The sequence below is a fragment of the Muscardinus avellanarius genome (genome assembly GCF_963383645.1).
Source record: "Muscardinus avellanarius genome assembly, chromosome: 15".
Taxonomy (NCBI): domain Eukaryota; kingdom Metazoa; phylum Chordata; class Mammalia; order Rodentia; family Gliridae; genus Muscardinus; species Muscardinus avellanarius.
In genome coordinates, this window is record NC_137801.1 from 67,598,369 (window position 1) to 67,616,190 (window position 17,822).

Here is a 17,822-nt window from a genome sequence, read left to right on the forward strand (position 1 = left end):
TGTGCCTCCATGCCCAGCTTAAACTCACTACCATGAACCATAAAGTTATTAGACCACCACTAGATCGCATTATTTAATATAGTAATAAAGCATGTTTCTCTAGAAAAGTAATTTGCTTTTCTGTGGTACTGGGAATGGAATCCAGGGGCATTCTACCTCTGAGCTATACCCCCAGCTCTGTTTTATTTTTTATTTTGAAACAGGATCTAAGTTGCGGAAGGCCTTGGTAAGTTGCTGAGGCTGGCCATGAACATGTGATCCTCCTGTCTTAGCCTCCCAAACATGAGATTACAGGCATCCACCACCATGACCGGCTGAAAATGGTTTAATATATTGATAAATGTATTTCAATATCCTTGGTGTATTTTGTAATCCTCTCTTTTTAGAGACCTTATTCTAAGAGGCTCATGAGCTTCACCAGATGCCAAAGGGGCCAAAAGCACAGAAAAGTCCGAGAGAATACCCATCTGGAGCGGGAAGGGAGCCTGCTCAGTAGAAGGTAGGTTCTCCCACCCTTCCCCTACATGGTGCCCAGGCTGAGAGCTCAGAGCAGAGGCCAGGCGCTGATCCTATCTCCCACCCAGGGCACACAGGGCCTACTGAACAGCAAAAAGCTGGCTAAAGGCGCTCAGACTCCCCAGCGCCATGCCACAGTGCTCAGGCTGACCCTCGAACAGTGCATACCAACAAAGGTGACTCCAGAGAACAAGAGCAGCCAGGGCACCTGCCAGCTAAGGGGCAGGAGCCGGCCTCAACATTAAAACTCCAACCTCCTGGGCTGGTCCTCATCTGAGCCTCACTTGCTGTGAGTACCCATCAGGTCTGCAGCTTCTGTCTGCAAACATGGACCTGGGCTCTTCAAAGACAGACTTTCACTAACTAGTGAACAGTCACCTCTGTGCAGAGGAGGAGGGGCCTGCAAAGCTGACAGGGGGAGGCATCAAGCCCACCCTGAGGCAAAGGAAGTCAAGATGCCCACAGTGCACTCGACTGTGCTGCCCTGTGTGGGGCGTGAGAATCTTCAAGGGGGAATAAGGTACCACTTGGCTTCCTGAGAGTCTGTATAAACAGGAGACTGCAGAATTCAGAGTAAGAAGGCATGTGTCTCAGAAAGCAGATGTTAAGCTGGGTGTGGTGGCTCACGCTTGTAATCCCAGTGCTTGGGAGCCTGAGACAGAAGGATCGCAGGTTCGAAGCCAGCTTCAACAACTTAGTGAGGCCCTTCACAACTTAGTGAGACTCTGTTTCCAAATAAGAAATAAAATTGAGCTGGGGGTTTAGCTCAGAGGTAGAATGCCTCTGGGTTCAATCCCCAGTTCAGTCCTCAAAGGGAGAATGCCTCTGGGTTAAATCCCCAGTGCCACAAAAAAAAAAAAAGCAGATGTTGGGGAATACATCAAAACACCTGCTCATAACCTGGCCTGTCCCAGACAGCCCCTCCCAGCTAGAAGCCAGCTGGTTCAAGCAACACTGTGCAGATTAAATCATTTATCCTCAAAAGGCCTGCAGCCTTCAACAACTGATGGCATAGACAATATCATAGGTAGGATGGATTTTTTTTTTTTTGCAATACTGGGGGTGGAACCCAGGGGCATTTGTACCTCCAAGATACACCCCCACCCCCAGCCCTATTTTTTATTCTTTATTTTGAAATAGGGTCTCACTGAGTTGCAAAGGCCCTCACCAAGTAGCTGAGGCTGGCTGCAAACAGAGATCCTCCTGCCTCAGCCTCCCAAATGCAGGGATTACAAGCATGCGCCACCATGCCCAGCTGTAGGATGGATTTTTTAATTTGAAAAATCCCTGTTCCTGATGGTCCTGCGCAAGCTGCACCAGCCTGCCATCCCTACAGTAGAATGGCCACAGAGCTGAAAGCCAGAGCTCTTCTTCATGTGGGGTTCCTGCTCAATGACAGAACTGGAGATCCGGGCAACAGACACTAACACCACTAGGGGAAGGCTGGTGGGGAACTCCCATAGGCTGGGTCATGCTAACAGCCTGAGGCCACTGCTGACACTGGGCCTCCCTGAAGGTGACCCAGAGTCAGCAGCCCACCTGGAAAGGACTCATGCCAGGAAAGCTAGTGTCCAGGGGATGGGAAATGAGGGTGAGGGGCACGATGAAGAACCTCTCTCCAGGCCACAGGGTACAGCCCAGTTCCCACACCAGGCAACCATTCAAAACAAAGAAGAGGGAGCTGGTGTCGTGGGGAGACACATTCATGGTGGAGGTGCCGAACTGGATGACTCAACAAACCACCCATGAAGAGAGGTTTTGATATGGGGAAATACGAATAAGGCCTGGACATCTGATGATAATATATTAAGGAACTGCTGCTGGCTTTGTGTGATGATGGCACTGTGGCTATGTTTTTTCAAAGCAATGCAATCTGTGGAGGCTGGCTGGAGAACATACTGAGGCACTTGGACTCATTCTCCTCCTGGTCCCTTAGGGACCACTGGCAGGCTTACATCAGACCCCTGTGGAAGCTGGGGTTAGGCCAGGGCACAGGCCTTCTCTGTCAGCAGCCCACCTGGGCCGGATGCATGCCAGGAGATCTAGTGTCCAGGGGACAGAAAATGAGGGTGAAGGGCATGACAAAGAACCTCTCTCTAGGTTGTATCCCACTCCTCATCTTGCTCCTCAGCCCAAGCCTTGTAAGTTCCCCAGCCCTGCCTGCCCATCACCCCAGGCTGGCCCATGGATCCCAACAGCCCAGCAGACACCCACAAAGCCAGCGCCACCTCTCTTCAGAGAACTTGCCAGGGAAATCCCACCCAACCAGAGGAGGCCTCAACTTGAACACTCCCCAAGTACTTGCCAACAAGAACAAAGCCCTGTGGAGCTTACATCTTGGAAGGGAAATGAGACCCACATAAATAAAGACAGCCAGGCATGGTGGCGCATGCTTGTAATCCCCGTGCTTGGGAGGCTGAGACAGGAGGATCACACAGGTTCGAAGCCAGCCTCAGCTACTTAGTGAGGCTCTCAGCAACTTAGTGAGACCCTGTTTCCAAATAAAGTATAAAATAGGTCTGGGAGTGTAGCCCGGAAGTCGAAAAGTCCTTGGGTTCCACACCCAGTACCACCAAAAAAAAAAAAAAAAAGAGTACAGTCAACCCCACAAGAGCACCCAAATGAAATGCACAGGCAGTTAAAGAAGAGTGGTCAGATTATTTCAAAAGGGTGCACAGGACATGCCATTTATACTGGGCCTTGAATGATGGGTAGAAAAGAGGTGGGGGAGACTGGGTGTGGTGGTGCACCCTTGTAATCCCAGTACTTGGGAGGCTGAGACAGGAAGATTGCAGGTTCTCCACCAGCCTCAGCTACTTAGTAAGGTCCTCCACAACTTAGTGAGAACTTATTTCAAAATAAAGAATGAAAAATAGGGCTGGGAGTGTAGCTCAGAGGTAAAATGCCCCTGGGTTCAATCCCCAGTGCTGAAGAAAGAAAGACAGAAAGATAGAGAGAGAGAGAGAGAGAGAGAGAGAGAGAGAGAGAGAGAGAGAGAAGGAAACAGAAACAAAGGAAGAAAGAAAGAAAGAAAGAAAGAAAGAAAGAAAGAAAGAAAGAAAGAAAGAAAAGAGGTGGGTAGGGGCTAAGGGGAAACATTCCAGGTGGAAGGTACAGGATACACAGGTGCCAGAACTAGACATGCAAAGATGGGCAGAAAAGGAGTTGGGGGCACATGGGAGGCTCCTACATCGTACTAAGGACCAGGACTTTATTCTGGACTCTGAAGTACAGTACAGGGCCTACACAAGGACAGGCCCTGATGGACACTGTGCTATCCAAAAAGTGGGGAAAGAGCGGGGTAGCGAGGTGAGACGGGGAGCACTGCGGAGCCACACGACCCAGAGCAGGACCCAGCAGGGCTGACCCAAGCAGCTTCTTAGCCCTTGGCATAATTTCTGATCATAAATTAATAAATGGGCACTCTCACTTATAAAAAGGCAGCAACAGCTAACAGTCCAGAACACACACACACACACACACACACACACACACACACACACACAAACTAGGACAGGAGCAGTGGGGATGGTAGGAGAGCCAGGAAGCCCCCTGGGGGCACCCTTTTTGGTAACACCCTGCAGCTGCACTGTGGCAGGGCCACCCCAGCCTGGACTCTCAGTGCTACTGACAACAGGGACACCTTTCATCCCTCACTACCCAGGTCAGGGCCTGAGATACAGAACACCTCCTAGCCAGGAATGGCAACATGTATCTCCAGCATGTCCTAGCTACTTCGGGGCTAAGGTAGGCGGATCATATGAACCCAGGAGTTCAAGGCCAACCTGGGCAACACATAGAGGCCAGTCTCACACAAAACACCTGCTGGATAAAAAAAAAGACAGGACTGGCAGGACTCGGCTTCAGTCTCAGAAATAAAATGGAAAAAATAAAATGATTTCAAGGGCCAGGTGTGGTGGTGCACGCTTGTAATCCCAGTACGTGGGAGACTGAGACAGGAAGATCGGGGTTCGCGGCCAGCCTCAGCTACTTAGTGAGGCCCCGTTTCAAAATAAAGAATAAGAAAAATGGGCTGGAGATGTAGCTTGGAGGTAGAACGCCCCTGGGTTCAATCCCCAGCAACACACACACACACACACACACACACACACACACACACACACACAGTCTCAAGAGCACGGTGGTAAAATCCCAGTGGACTAGGAGACAGGAGGCCTGGTTCTAGTTCTAGCTCTGAATTAATAAGAGCTTTAAACAAGCCATTTCTCCTTCACAAAATGAGGGTGATAACAGAAAGACTGGGAGACGTGCCAACTAGAACTGTTGTGCTCAGAGTTGGGGAGACGAGTGGAGAGCCATTTTCCCCAGGTTCTCCCCACCGCATGCCTTCCCTCCTCTGCAAATCCCACCCAAGCAGACTGCCTCAGACACATGGACTGGAGGCACAGGGCCTCAGGCCAAACCCTGTTTCCTAACACCCACCCTAACCCACACCCTTTGATTTGGTATCTACAGTAAAGTAAAACCAACACAATCACAGGACAGGATATGCCTCTTAGCCCAAAGAGGATTATTGCCTCCTCTGGCATTATGCTATGCCTGCTACCCACCCCCTAAGAGAGAGCCCACATCATCATTCATTAGTTCACCCTGGTCTGCGGGCACAACTCAGCCTGCTCAGCGCACCTCAGACCCACCAGGTCTGGCCTCCCTCGTCCTGGGCTTAAACATTTCCTCTAACCTCTAAGTCTACTTCTGTAGACTCCAAAGGTCTATTGCTGTCAGACTGCCTCGTGCTCACTCACATGAGAAAAAAGTTATAAAAATGCAGGGAGGCAAGTCTAACCACCACACACAGCCACAGAAGGTATGTGGTGCAGGCCGCACGATGCAGGGGAAAAGCAATGGCTCGGAGGGCAGAGCTCGGGCAGCTAGTCTAACAAGCCCTGTGACCTTGGACAGGTCACTCCATCTCCACAGCTGCGAAAATGGGAGTCAGTCGGCCACCCTCAGGGAAGAACAAAATGAGGTGATGCTGGGAAAAGTAGGCCAGCTACACATACAGATTTGGGTTTATTGTCGATCAAAGGCCTTTACAGGCTGTGGTCAGCCCCGCGGGAGCGAGGTGGCCAGGACCAAAGAGCGATGACCCTGTCCAGAAGGAAGGAGAGAATGAGCAAGATCGCCTCTCCCGGGGGGTCTCAGCAGACAGGGATGGAGGAAGGAATTCTACAAAGCCCATCCCTCCCCCAGCGTGCCTCACCCCAGATAAGACTTGGATCAGGGAGGACAGAACAAAGTGGTATGTGTGGCTGACCCCCTTCGGGGGCCTCAGTCCAGCCCCACCGTAAGTGGGGACAGATAATAAATACCCCTGCGTGGGAAGGTGAAGTCAACCATGAGTACAGAGCTGTGCGTGGAGACTGCGGCACCTGGGCCAACCAAGGGGGAGGGAGAGAGCAAAACACACAGTGCATCTGCTTACACATGCACAAAACAACTTTGGAAAGATGCACAAGAGCTGGGAGCATTGGTCGTCTCTGGAGAGAGGAGCCGGGTGGCTCGAGGGCAGGGCAAGATGTGCCCTTCAGTGCCTTTAGAATTTAATTTTGAGTGTTCACCTTTTGGACCAGGTGAACACTCAAAATTAAATAAGAAGTAAAGAAAGCCAAAACCAGGCTTGATGGGACACTCCTGCAATTTCAGTACTAGGGAAGAGGAGGCAGGAGGATCTTAAGTTTGAGGCCAGCCTCAGCAACTTAGCATGACCCTCAAAAAATAAAATAAAATAAAATAAAATAAAATAAAATAAAGGCTAGGGGTGTGGCTTAGGGGTACAACATCCCTGTAATCCTAGTGCTTGGGAGGCTGAGACAGGAAGATTGCAGGTTCTAAGCCAGCCTCAGCAATCTAGTAAGGCTCTCAGCCACTTAGTGAGACCCTGTTTCCAAATAAAAATAAAAGCAGGGCTGAGGGTGTAGCCAGAGGTAGAAGGCCTTTGTGTTCCATTCCAAGTAAAACACACACACACACACACACACACACACACACACAAACGTTTAAAATAAGCCAGGCTGTTTTATGTGAGAGAAACACATAGAGAACTAAGGTTGGCAACTTATCAAGACCCTGTTTGAAAAATAAAAAGTAAAATAGGGCTGGGAGTATAACTCAGAGGTAGACTGAAGCCCTGGGTTCAATCTCTAGCAGTACCAAAACAAACAAAATAACCTAAGCTTGGCTCCCCTTGCTGCCTCTCCCAGGCCATCCCATACCACCTCCCCTTCCAGAGGGGCAGCTTCCCTGCCTCTGATCACAGGCCCCATCAGGCCTCACTTGCCATTCAAGGTCCCACCTCGGCCAGGAAGCCCACCCAGATGCCTCCCACTCCAGTGAGCTTCCCCGTCTCCTCTCAGACATGTTATATGCTGCTCTACATGTAGGCTAATTATCCTTCCTGCATAGTTTTATCTTCCACACATATTTTACCTTGTAGGGAAAGGGCTATTGTTTTCTTTCACTGCTCTCTCCCCAGCACTGGCCTAGGAACAGTGGTTACAGTCGTCACCCGTGATGGCTTCTTGGATGTTGAACAAAAGGAAAAAATATAGAAATGACTGCATCGCTGGAGGGGGAGGAACCAATGGGCCAGGAGTGTTCAGTCAGATAAAACAAGCATGTGACATCCTGGGAAAGGCCAGGAAGTCTATGTGCTGGTGCCCACAAGGTCCAGGATGCAGAGCACCAGAGGCATGACAGCTTCCCGGGCCTCACTCCTCCCGAGAGACACCTGGTGGCAGGCGACGGCCCCATCCCTTGGGACAGACATTACCAGGCTAGAGCCACGTACTTGCCCCATAAACCCAGCGTTCCCCCAGAGAAGCACACCACACTTCCAGAGCCCCAAGGTCAAGCCCAGACCTGTGTCAGGGAGGGAGAGGAGGCCTGCACAGGGGAGCTGAGCACTGGCCCTGGGCAGAGTGGATCGTGGGAGACACAGGGAAGCCCGAGATGGTCAGCATAATGCCATGGTCAGGAGCACAGACTCAGGCCAGACTGCCTGGGTCCACTTCCTGACTCTGCCATGGGCTGTGCCCTTAGAAGAGTCACTTCCGCTCTCTGAGACAAGGTTTCTATAGCCCTCGAGCACAAGCACAGCACCTACACCTCAAAAGGGTTGAGGTGAGCTCATGAAGTCTCACCCTCAGGACCCTGCCGGCACTCAGGAAGGGCTTAATAACCATACATGAGGCCAATGAGGCAGTAACAATGACACGCCAGAACAGGGGCAGATGCTCCAGCTGCAGGGACCGAAAGCTGGGGTGGCAGATGGGCTGGGCTCTCCGAAGGCCACCCAGCAAGGCTTTGGTGCATTTCCTCTTCCAAGGAGGCCTGCCTTGACCACAGCCATCCCCAGTGATCCTGTTGTCTAGGCCCCCAAATCCTGAGCCCGGCTGAACAGCCTCAGCTACTTAGTAAGGCCCTTTGCAATTCAGAGATACTCTGTTTCAAAATAAAACATAAAAAATAGGGCTGGGGATGTAGCTCAGATGTAGAATGCCCCTGTGTTCCAGCCCCAGTACTGAAAAAAAAAAAAATGCACAGGGAGGTCCATGTCCTCCCGGCCTCTAGAATCCCTCCCCCATCTCGCCCTCTTGGCCTTTGCCCAAGTACTCCACAAATGCCTCTGGATTAGACTGCCCTTCCAGGTCTGTAGATAAGCCCCAAGATCTCCTCTTTCCCAGCTTCAAAGTCCCTATCTTACTAAAACCCCACAGGCACATCCACAGAAAACTCGTTTGCACACAGGGCCCCAAGTGTCATCTCTTCTCCAAGTTGTACAGTAACCACAGAGCCCTACCCTCCACAAACTGCGAGTAGCTGAGAGCATGGCCTTCCTCTCCACCCTCCAGCCTGGGTTTCCATGTGTCCCAGCTCTCCTCCAGCCCCCCCCTTCCCCTGCGCTGCCTCCTGGGGGCTCCACTGGAAGAGCCCCAGCTCACTGCTGGCTGAGGGGAGGCCTGGGCTGAGCCCCCTCGCTCCTGTGGGAAGAAACAACCTGAGACCAGCTCAGAAAGAGCAAAGTGCCCACTCTTCCCTGACGGGACTTCCAGGAACACAGAGGACCCAGGTAGTGAACACATTTTTATTGCTTAGCTGTGGGGAAGGGCTACAGCCTTCTGCATGGGGGAGGGGGAGGGAGCAGGAGGGCGGGCGGGCTGATTTCCAGAGCAACCACAGCTCTGTCCTGGGGTTCATCATCTGTTCCAGCACAGGATGGGAAGGGCAGGGGAAACATCTGGACAAGTCCACACCAGCAGTTTAGCAACCAGGGGAGTGTCACACACCAGGGTGACAGCTAAAAACAAGAGGGGAAGGCAGCAGCTGTCAGGAAAAAAAAAAAAAAGACAACCCTCAAGGTCACCCTGGATGGAAGCCTGCTGAGTTGCACCTTATCCCAGCTGCCTACAGGGAGGCGGGAGCTGTGCAGAGACCGCTGATCACAGCCCCTGGTAACCTCCCAGTTCCCACTCAGGGCTCAGCGCCGGGGCAGATGTGAGAGGAAGGGGAAACTGCTGTGCCAGCGAAGAGGAGCTGTCCAGACTGACCAGGGAGCCACACCTCCTGCCTCTCCCCACTCCCCAAGACACTGCCGCTCCAGCAACCCCAAATAAAAGAATGACCCATAACCAAGAGAGATGGGTCCTGTGTGTCCCAATGACTGGCTTCTGGGTGCAGCCATACCCTTCCCTGGGAGCCCCACAGGCCTCCATTCCACAGGATTGAAGCAGGAGCCAAAGCCAGGGACCTGAGTGGCCTCAGCTGCTTCCTCAAGAAAGGGGTCACAGTGGAAATGAGTGGGGAGAAGCCTGGGGGGGTCACGCATCGTCTGTCTACCACCATTACATGCAGGCCATCTGAAGGATACGTGATGGAAAGAAGCCCTCAAAGACCTCTCAACCTTAGGCCATTGGACTGTATTACCCTGGGCACCTTCCAGTGCTCCTAAAACCACCCTCTTCATAAAGGTCTCAGATGCCGGGCATGGTGGTGCATGCTTGTAATCCCAGCATTCTGAAGGCTGAGCCCAGAGAATCACGGTTTGTGGACGGCCTCAGCTACTTAGTGAGGCCCTCTGCAACTTCGTGAGACCCTGTTTCAAAATAAAGAATAAAAAATAAGCCGGGCGTGGTGGCGCACGTTTGTAATCCCCGCGCTTGGGAGGCAGAGACAGGAGGATCATGCAGGTTCGAAGCCAGCCTCAGCTACTTAGTGAGGCTCTCAGCAACTTAGTGAGACCCTGTTTCCAAATAAAATATAAAATAGGTCTGGGAGTGTAGCCTGGAGGTAGAAAAGCCCCTGGGTTCCACCCCCAGTACCACCAAAAAAAAAAAAAAAAAAGAATAAAAAATAGAGCAGGGGGTATAGCTCGGAGGTCGAATGCCCCTGGGTTCCATCCCCAGAACCGCAAAAATAAAAATAGGTCTCAGAACATTATGGCCAGGCAGGCAGAAACTTTGGTCTGAGACTTCCATGGCCACAGCCTCCCTAAGCTTCCCCCTTTCCCCAAATGATCATAATAGTTTTAGTCTTTTTTTTTTTTTAAAATGTGGTACTGAGAGTGGAACCCAGGGGCTTTTCTATCTCTGGGCGCTACTCCCAGACCTATTTTATACTTTATCTGGAAACGGGTCTCACTAAGTAGCTGAGGCTGGCTTTGAACCTGTGCGATCCTCCTGTCAGCCTCCCAAGTGCTGGGATTACAAGCGTGCGCCACCACGCCCGGCTAGTTTTAGTCTCTATGATTAAAAATAAATAAATAAATAAAGTACTTCGGACCCAAATCAACCCCTTGACTTTTCCAAGGACCAGCTTCTAACCCTTGAACCAACAGGCCTCCATTTTCTTATGACTGGGACCATTTTAGTGTTCCTGAGGGTCAGGGAGAAGGCAGATCAGGGTTCCACATAGCAGGGTTGTGCCCTCTTCCCTGCAAAATGTACACAGACCAGCACCCCCAGAGGGCCAAGAGAAGGTCTTGCCAACTTACAGGTCTCTAGCAGAGGAACATCTCTTGGAATTATCAGAACCAGGATAGTCCATGCCTAGGCCTAGTTCTACAATGGGGAAGATGTTCTAACCAAGTGTCCTTGTGTACCACATTAAGTTTTCATTTGACATTTTCCTCTTCAATTGTTTGGAAGCATCTAGTGAAATCCCTTACCCCAAGGAGTACCCCACCAACAAAAGACCCTCAGGGGCTACTGGGGCACCCAGAGCCTCAGCCACCACCAGCACAGGAAGCATTAGTGCTGTGAAAGCTTCTATGTGTCTAAAACTATGTGGCATGCTAAATGAGATTAGTCAGTCACAAAAAATAAGAAATCAGATGCTTTCCCTAATATGTGAGAGTTAGGGAGAAATGTGTCATAGGAGGAACTCTTGAAAGAGGAAATCCTATAGAGGAGCAAACAAGACAACCTAAAGGAGGAGAAAGGAGGGGGGAAGAGGAAAATCTCTAAAACACATAAAGTACTTAAACATATCAATCACTAAGCCAAGCAAGAAAGGGAGGGACGGGGAGGGAGAGAAACAAGATTTTCCATCCAAAAGACAACTAAGATTGGTTATCTGTGGAGATTCATTATTTATGTTAGTCTTTTACCTATCTCTAAATTGTATTGTTTGCTTTTATTGTTGTTAATTTTTAGGATTTCTAGTTGGAATATTAATATACCTTCAGATATAGCTTTTGGAAATATTTAACCCCATTCTATCAGTAACTTTTAACTCTGTTTACATTGTCTTTGGATATACAATATTTTTTTTTTTTAGGGAGTTTGTTTACCCTTCTGTTGCCTGTGCCATTGAAATCATATCCAAGAAATCACTGCCAATTTCAATGTTGTGAGGTTTATGACCCAGATTTTCTTCTAAAAGTTTATAGTCTTAAGATTTATATTTAGGTCTTTTATCTATTTTGAGTTAATATTTGTATATGGGATTAGGTAAGGGTCCAATTTTATTCTTTTTCATGTAATTTTAATTTTTCAACAATATTTAGTTAAAAGATTATTTCCTCCACCAAATGTTCATGGAAACCTTGTCAAATATAACTTGACAATATATGGAAGAATTTAGCTCTAGGCTTTTATTTAGCTCCAATAGTTTATATATCTGCCTTTAGAACAGTACTACACTGTTTCAATTATTGTAGCTTTATATGGTTTGAAATCAGAAAATATACATCTTCTAACTTTGTTCTTTTTCGAGATCGTTTTGAGTATCTAGAGTCCATATTCCATATTAGGATAGATTTTTTCTGAAAAATAAATATATAAATATATGATAGTTTCACCTAAAAAAAAAAAGAAAAAATATTCTCTGGTAAGAAAGAAAGCGAAAAGAAATATTGAAATGTTATCTTTAAGTTATCAAAAGCTTGGTATCAGACAAATGAAACTGTTAAGTGAGATTATCATTTTTAATTTTGGATAAATTGCTTTAATACTAGATGTCAACCACTAAGCCAAGCATGGGAAGGAGGGATGGGGAGGGAATGGGGTGGGGATCGGGTAGGGGTTGACTGGCGATGTGTGCATGTATGTCTACAAAAGTTTTTTTTTTTTGTATCCCACTATGATGTATGAATACAGTGCACCAATAAAAAAATAAAAAAATAAAAAATAAAAAAATAAAACTATGTGGCAGCTTTTTTTTTTTTTTTTTTTTTTTTTTTTGCGGTACTAGGGATGGAACCCAGGGGCATTCTACTTCTGAGCTACACTCCCAGTCCTATTTTTTATTCTTTATTTTTTGAAACTGGGTCTCACTGATTTGCCAAGGGCCTAAATAGCTGAGGCTGTCCAGGAACCACAATCCTCCTGTCTTAGCCTCCCAAATGCTGGGATTAAAAGCATGTGCCACTGGGCGTGGTGGCGCACACTTGTAATCCCCACGCTTGGGAGGCTAAAACAGGAGGATTGCACAGGTTCAAAAACAGCCTCAGCTACTTAGTGAGGCTCTCAAGAACTTAGTGAGGCCCTGTTTCCAAATAAAATACAAAATAGGTCTGGGAGTATAGCCTGGAGGTAGAAAGCCTCTGGGTTCCACCCCAGTACCACCAAAATAAATAAATAAATAAAAAATAAAATAAAAGCATGTGCCCACATACCTGGTACTATGTGGCTTTTATAGATGGTACCTTTTTTTGTTTGTTTGTTCTGGAGATGGAACCTAGGGGCATTCAACCTCTGAGCTATACCCCTAGCCCTATTTTTTATTCTTTTTTGGGGAGAGGCAGTACTAGGGATTGAACACAGGTGCATTCTACCTCTGAGCTACACCCCCAGCCCGATTTTTTATTTCTTATTTGGAAATAGGGTCTTGCTAGGTTGATGAGAGTCTCGTTACTTGCTGAGACTGTCCTCAAACCTGCAGATAGCCTCCCAAGTACTGGGATTACAAGCATGCACCACCACGCCGGGCTCCCAGCTCTTTTTTTCTTTTTAAATAGGGTCTCACTAAGTTGTAGAGGGCTTCACTAAGTAGCTGATACTGGCCACAAACCTAAGATCCTTCTGTCTCAGCCTCCCAAGTACTGGGATTACAAGCATGCACCACCATGTCCCACTTATGGATAGTATCATAATCTGTATAACTGATGATTACTATCATGACCTTTTAAAAAATGAGGAAACAGGTTAAGTAACCTGCCCACAAGTCAAGGCACAGACCTGGGAATAAAAACCTGCCCCCCGGTTTTTCAGCCCTGTGCTATCCTGCCTCCCCCAAGGCAGGGGTGGCTCCAGAAGAGGCAGCCAGGGAGGAGAACTGCAGAGCCACAGGCGGGTCTGCGCCTGGTCTATTACCCAGCTCTATTTCTCCAGCCTCTAGCAGCAAAGAGGATAGCAGAAGGCCCCAAAGAGCCAGACCATTTTGTTGGAAACTCTCAAACTCTTGTTACCACCCACAGTCCTGAGGCTTTCCCAGACCCTAGCATCCTAAAAGTCTCTCCAACACAGGAGAGCAGGGCTGCCTTCCAGACTCTGTCAGCGAAACCTCCCTCCACCATGACTGGTGTCTACTGACCCACTACGGCGCCCAGGCATTGCACTAGGAGCTTCACTTCCATCCTCATTCCATCCCTCACGTAACCCGTGGAAAGAGTAAATTATCCCCATTTCACAGAAGAAAAAACTGAGGCACCGAGAGTTTGACTTGACCTCACCTGCCACCAGGTGGCAGGCTTGAGACTGAGATGTTTGGGGCAACTCCACAGCCACCACCTCTTAACCATGAGCCCGAGCAGTATGCCCCGTCAGGGTCCCTGGGGGACACTGGAGACCATCACAGCCAGCGCCGGGAGTGAAATGTGAATACTGTTCTTTTCCCCTACTAGCCAAAGCTGAGGAGGGCACACCCTGGTATTCTCCACCTAGCCCCCTCCTGAGTGGGCAACGTGCAGACTCACTGTCTCGGCAGTCCATGCCAGGGTGCTCCAGGAAATGCCACCAGGAGTGGCCATTGCAGTGAGAGACGGGGACTGGGGCGGGGTGGCAGTGGGCATGCTGTTAGGTCCGATGAGCAAGAGGGGCAGGCCCATTTCATGGGCTTTCCTTTGCCCACCCTAAGTGCCCTGCCCCACTCCTGCCCCTCCAGGCACTATAAATAGCCCAGGTCAACACATCAGAGGAAAGGCAGCCAGGTGGGTGTGGAGCAATCCCTGCGGAAAAGATGACTTCCACAAAGTAAATTAAAGCTCCCATTCAGATCACGGGGTGGTAAGTCAAATTCCCTCAGACATACTGTTCTTGGCTGAAAACAGGCCCACCTGGACCTGCAGGCCGGGCCAGCTCAGCTACGGAAGATCCAGAGGCCAAGAGGAAAGAAAGGGCAGGATCTGGGGAGGGGGGAATCAAAGAAGCTCTTCCCTGCCAGCTAATTTTTTTTTTTTTTTTTTTTTTTTTGGTCTGCCCCTTTCAGCTCTCCCTCCCCTGACACACACCAGATATGTCATCTACCAGCCTGGTCAGTGGAACTGAGTGGTGGGAGGTGAAGAACGAGGGGAAGAGATGGAGTGATGTGGGGACAAACACCTCTTCTGGCAAAGAAAAGGGAGAGCATTTCACCCCACACCCACCCCTTGGGGCTGCTTGAGCCAGGAAGAGGGAAGAGGACAGAAAGGGGGAGGAAAAAACAAAACAAGGGCCAAGCTATACCACATGATCCCAAGCCAAGCCACCACACAGCAAGTCAGGAGGAAAGGAGGGGAGATGGCCAGGGAGATGGAGGCAGTTCACACTCCAGCCTGGAACCTGCCCTGTGCTAACCCACAGCCCATCCCAGGCCACAGCCAGCCAGCCAGGAAGGCCCTTCCCTGGCCTCATTCTGGAAAACATTCAAGGTCAGATCCTACTCTACCCAAATTCTGCTTTCATCTGGATCTGTACCAGGCTCCAGGCTCCAGGCTCATCCTCTCCCCCAGCAAGCCTCCGTGGATTTGCTGGGGAGTGGATGCCATGCCCCCAGGCACACCACGGCTCCCCGCACTCTCCCCACTTAGGGCGCCCCCCCTTCTTTCATCCCCTTCCCCTCCCCACCCAGAACAGTGGCATGGTAGCCACTTGAGTGATCCTCGGCAGGTGGTCTGCCCAGGGGACTGGCTTCCAGATCCCCCCCAAGCCCCAAACAGGAAACGGAGCTACAAGTCTGAAGCCTTGATCTTAACACAGGGAAGGCTAAATGCTGCCAAAGTAAATGATTTTAAACCCCACTGGCCCTTCTCGGGCCAGTGACTGGAAGATGATCCCCTGCTGTGCATTAGCCACCCCGCCTCCACCTGGGGCAGGGCCCTTGGGCAGGCAGGTCATCTGAAGGCTACCTCAAGTGTTTCCTTTTCTTGTGAGGTCCTCCGAGACAGAGTCACTGGGGCCGGGGGCAAGAAAGGGGAGGTGGCAGCAGACGCTGGAGGGCGTCCCCGAACAGGCAAGAAGAAGATGCTCTGTGCAACCTCTAGGTTTGGTGGGAGGGCTCTGTTCAATCGGGTCCTGGAGGGTAACACCTCACCTTCCAGGCCCCCCGGGGCATACAGCAGCCTTAGCTGTTCTTCTTTCCGTTCAAGCAAAGAGAGACAAGACCCTTTGGCCCCGAGACTTCCCTTCTGGACTTGCCACAGCCCCAAAGACTCAGGATCCCACTCCTAACTTTTCTTGGCAATCGATTACTGATCCCTGGCCACCAATTAAACTCCCCCGGGCTTTCCAGAGCCCACCAGCACCCCAAGCCCACCACATCACCTGTTTGGAAGACCGGGAGGTCATTGTGGGGAGAGGACCCCAAAATGCGAACCAACTTGTCTGCCCGTTTACGCCTTTAAGCGCGAGGCGAGTGGCTCACCGCCTCCGCTGGGGTTCGGGGTCCTGATTCCCCACCGACCCCGCCCCGTCAGGCCTTCAACCGTTTCCGAGCCCCCGAGCCCCCCACTCACTGCGTGTGCTGGGCGCGGCCTGCGCCGAAGACCTCGTCCAGCGCCACGGTGGCCTGGCCCAGGAACTTGTCGACGCCGATGAGCGAGCGGTGCATGGTGGTGAGCACCAGCTCGCAGGCGGCGGCGGGGCCGGTGGCCCAGGGCGCCGGGCCCGCGTCGGCCTCCTGCGCCCGCAGCAGGCCGTCCAGGGCGCCGGGCGGCAGCTCGAAGGAGCACTCCTCGCGCCATTCGGGGCAGCCCTGCGTCTTCTCCACCACCGATGTGCTGTACTTCTCCCGGCCCACCTGGATCACCGTGTACGCGTCGCTGGTGCTGCCGGCGCCCGAGCTCTTGCCACGCAGCCCGCGGGCCCGCAGCACCGTCACCTGGACGTGCGTGGGCAGCCAGCGGGAGGGCCCCGCCGCCGGCTCGGCGTCCCGCACCAGGGCCATGGCGCCGGCGCGCACGCAGGGCCCGAGTGACAAAGTTGGCAGCGGCGGAGGGCGGTCAGGGGCCGGCTCCCAGCGCCGTCGCCCTCGCACCCCGCCGCCGCAGCAGCGGGCTGGGCGGAACCGGCCGCCGGCTCCTCGCCTCCCCGGCCGCCAGACGACGTCAGCGCCCCGCCCCGGACACGCCCACCGACACGCCCTCTGCCCGACGCCCCGCCCCTGACTCCGCCCCCGGCCGTAGGCCACGCCCCGCGTGCGGTGCGGCAGTGCTGCGGGGGCTCTGGCCCCGGCGGCCGCAGGCCTCTGCAGAGGGGTGGGCGGGGCTCCCGCTGGCCCCGCCCCGGGATGGGGGCGCCGGCGCAGCCCCGCCTTGCTCGGGATGAGATAGGCGTCCTCCCGCGGGTACAAAATCCCCGCTCTGCGCCTCCCCGCCAATCCCGAATCTCCCCGGAGGATTTAGCCTCGGCCTAAACGGCCCTGGCCGGCCCTCCCGGGACGGCCATCCCCTGGGCGCTGGCTTGTGCGGGCGATGCGGGCCTCTGCCAGCCCTGCCCTATTGGGGAAGATGCCCTAGTAAAACCCGAGCGACTCCCGCCCCGCCGCGTGACGGCTCCCGCACCCGAGACCTGGACGCCGGGAGCCGCCGCCGGAGGCCAGAGGGGAGGGCTCACCCTCGCCGACGCTGCGGCGGGGCGATGAATAAATGAGTAACCACATCAATATTTAAGTGTTCGCTCTGAGCACGGTGACCTCCGCGTCACGGTGGGGGATTTTAAGTAATTACTGTCGCCCATTAAGTGCCTACTATGTGCCGAGCCCTTGGGTATCACTTGTATGTTTGGCTTATTATTAATAATGGCAATGGTTAATAATTGTTGATGCTGAATGTTGGCCAACACTGGCCTCCTGTGCTTTTCTGCGTTACCTCATTTTATCCTCAGAGGCACCCTGTGCGGTGAGTATGGGCTTTGTTGTTATTATTAGTCCTTTCCCCCACCCCACCCCACCCAGACACTGTGGATTGAACCCAGAAGCACTCTGCCACTGAGCTGACCTCTAGCCCTTTTTATTTTGATTTACTTATTTTATTTAGGACTGGGGATTGAACCCAGGGGCGTTCTACCTACAAACCATATACATCCATCCCTTTTTATTATTTTTATTTTGTAACAGGGTGTTGCTAAATTTGCTGAAGCAGGCTTCAAACCTGCCCTCCTCCTGCCTCGGCCTCCCAAGTCGTGGGATTACATCTTTGCTTCTGTATGGTGTGTTTTTTTTTTTTTTGGGGGGGGGTGTTTGTTTTTGCGGTACTGTGGATTTAACCCAAAGGCATTCTACCTCTGAGCTACAGGCTCAGACTTATTTTTTATTCTTTTTTTTTTTCTTTGACATTACCGGGAATGGAACCCAGGAGCATTCTACCTCCG

General features: G+C 51.5%; 1 protein-coding gene across 2 annotated transcripts in view; it reads right to left on the reverse strand.

Annotated features, from left to right (window-relative positions):
• RAB11FIP5 (RAB11 family interacting protein 5) overlaps positions 1–16,398 on the reverse strand; it is a gene marked incomplete at both ends in the record, with an annotated part of 45,981 nt that extends 29,583 nt beyond the window's left edge. For both annotated transcript variants that reach the window (XM_080711154.1, XM_080711153.1), the window contains one exon: positions 15,968–16,398. In XM_080711154.1, the coding sequence (XP_080567280.1) occupies positions 15,968–16,398 (431 nt within the window). The remainder of the gene's footprint in view (positions 1–15,967) is intronic.
• Positions 16,399–17,822: the final 1,424 nt, after the last annotated feature.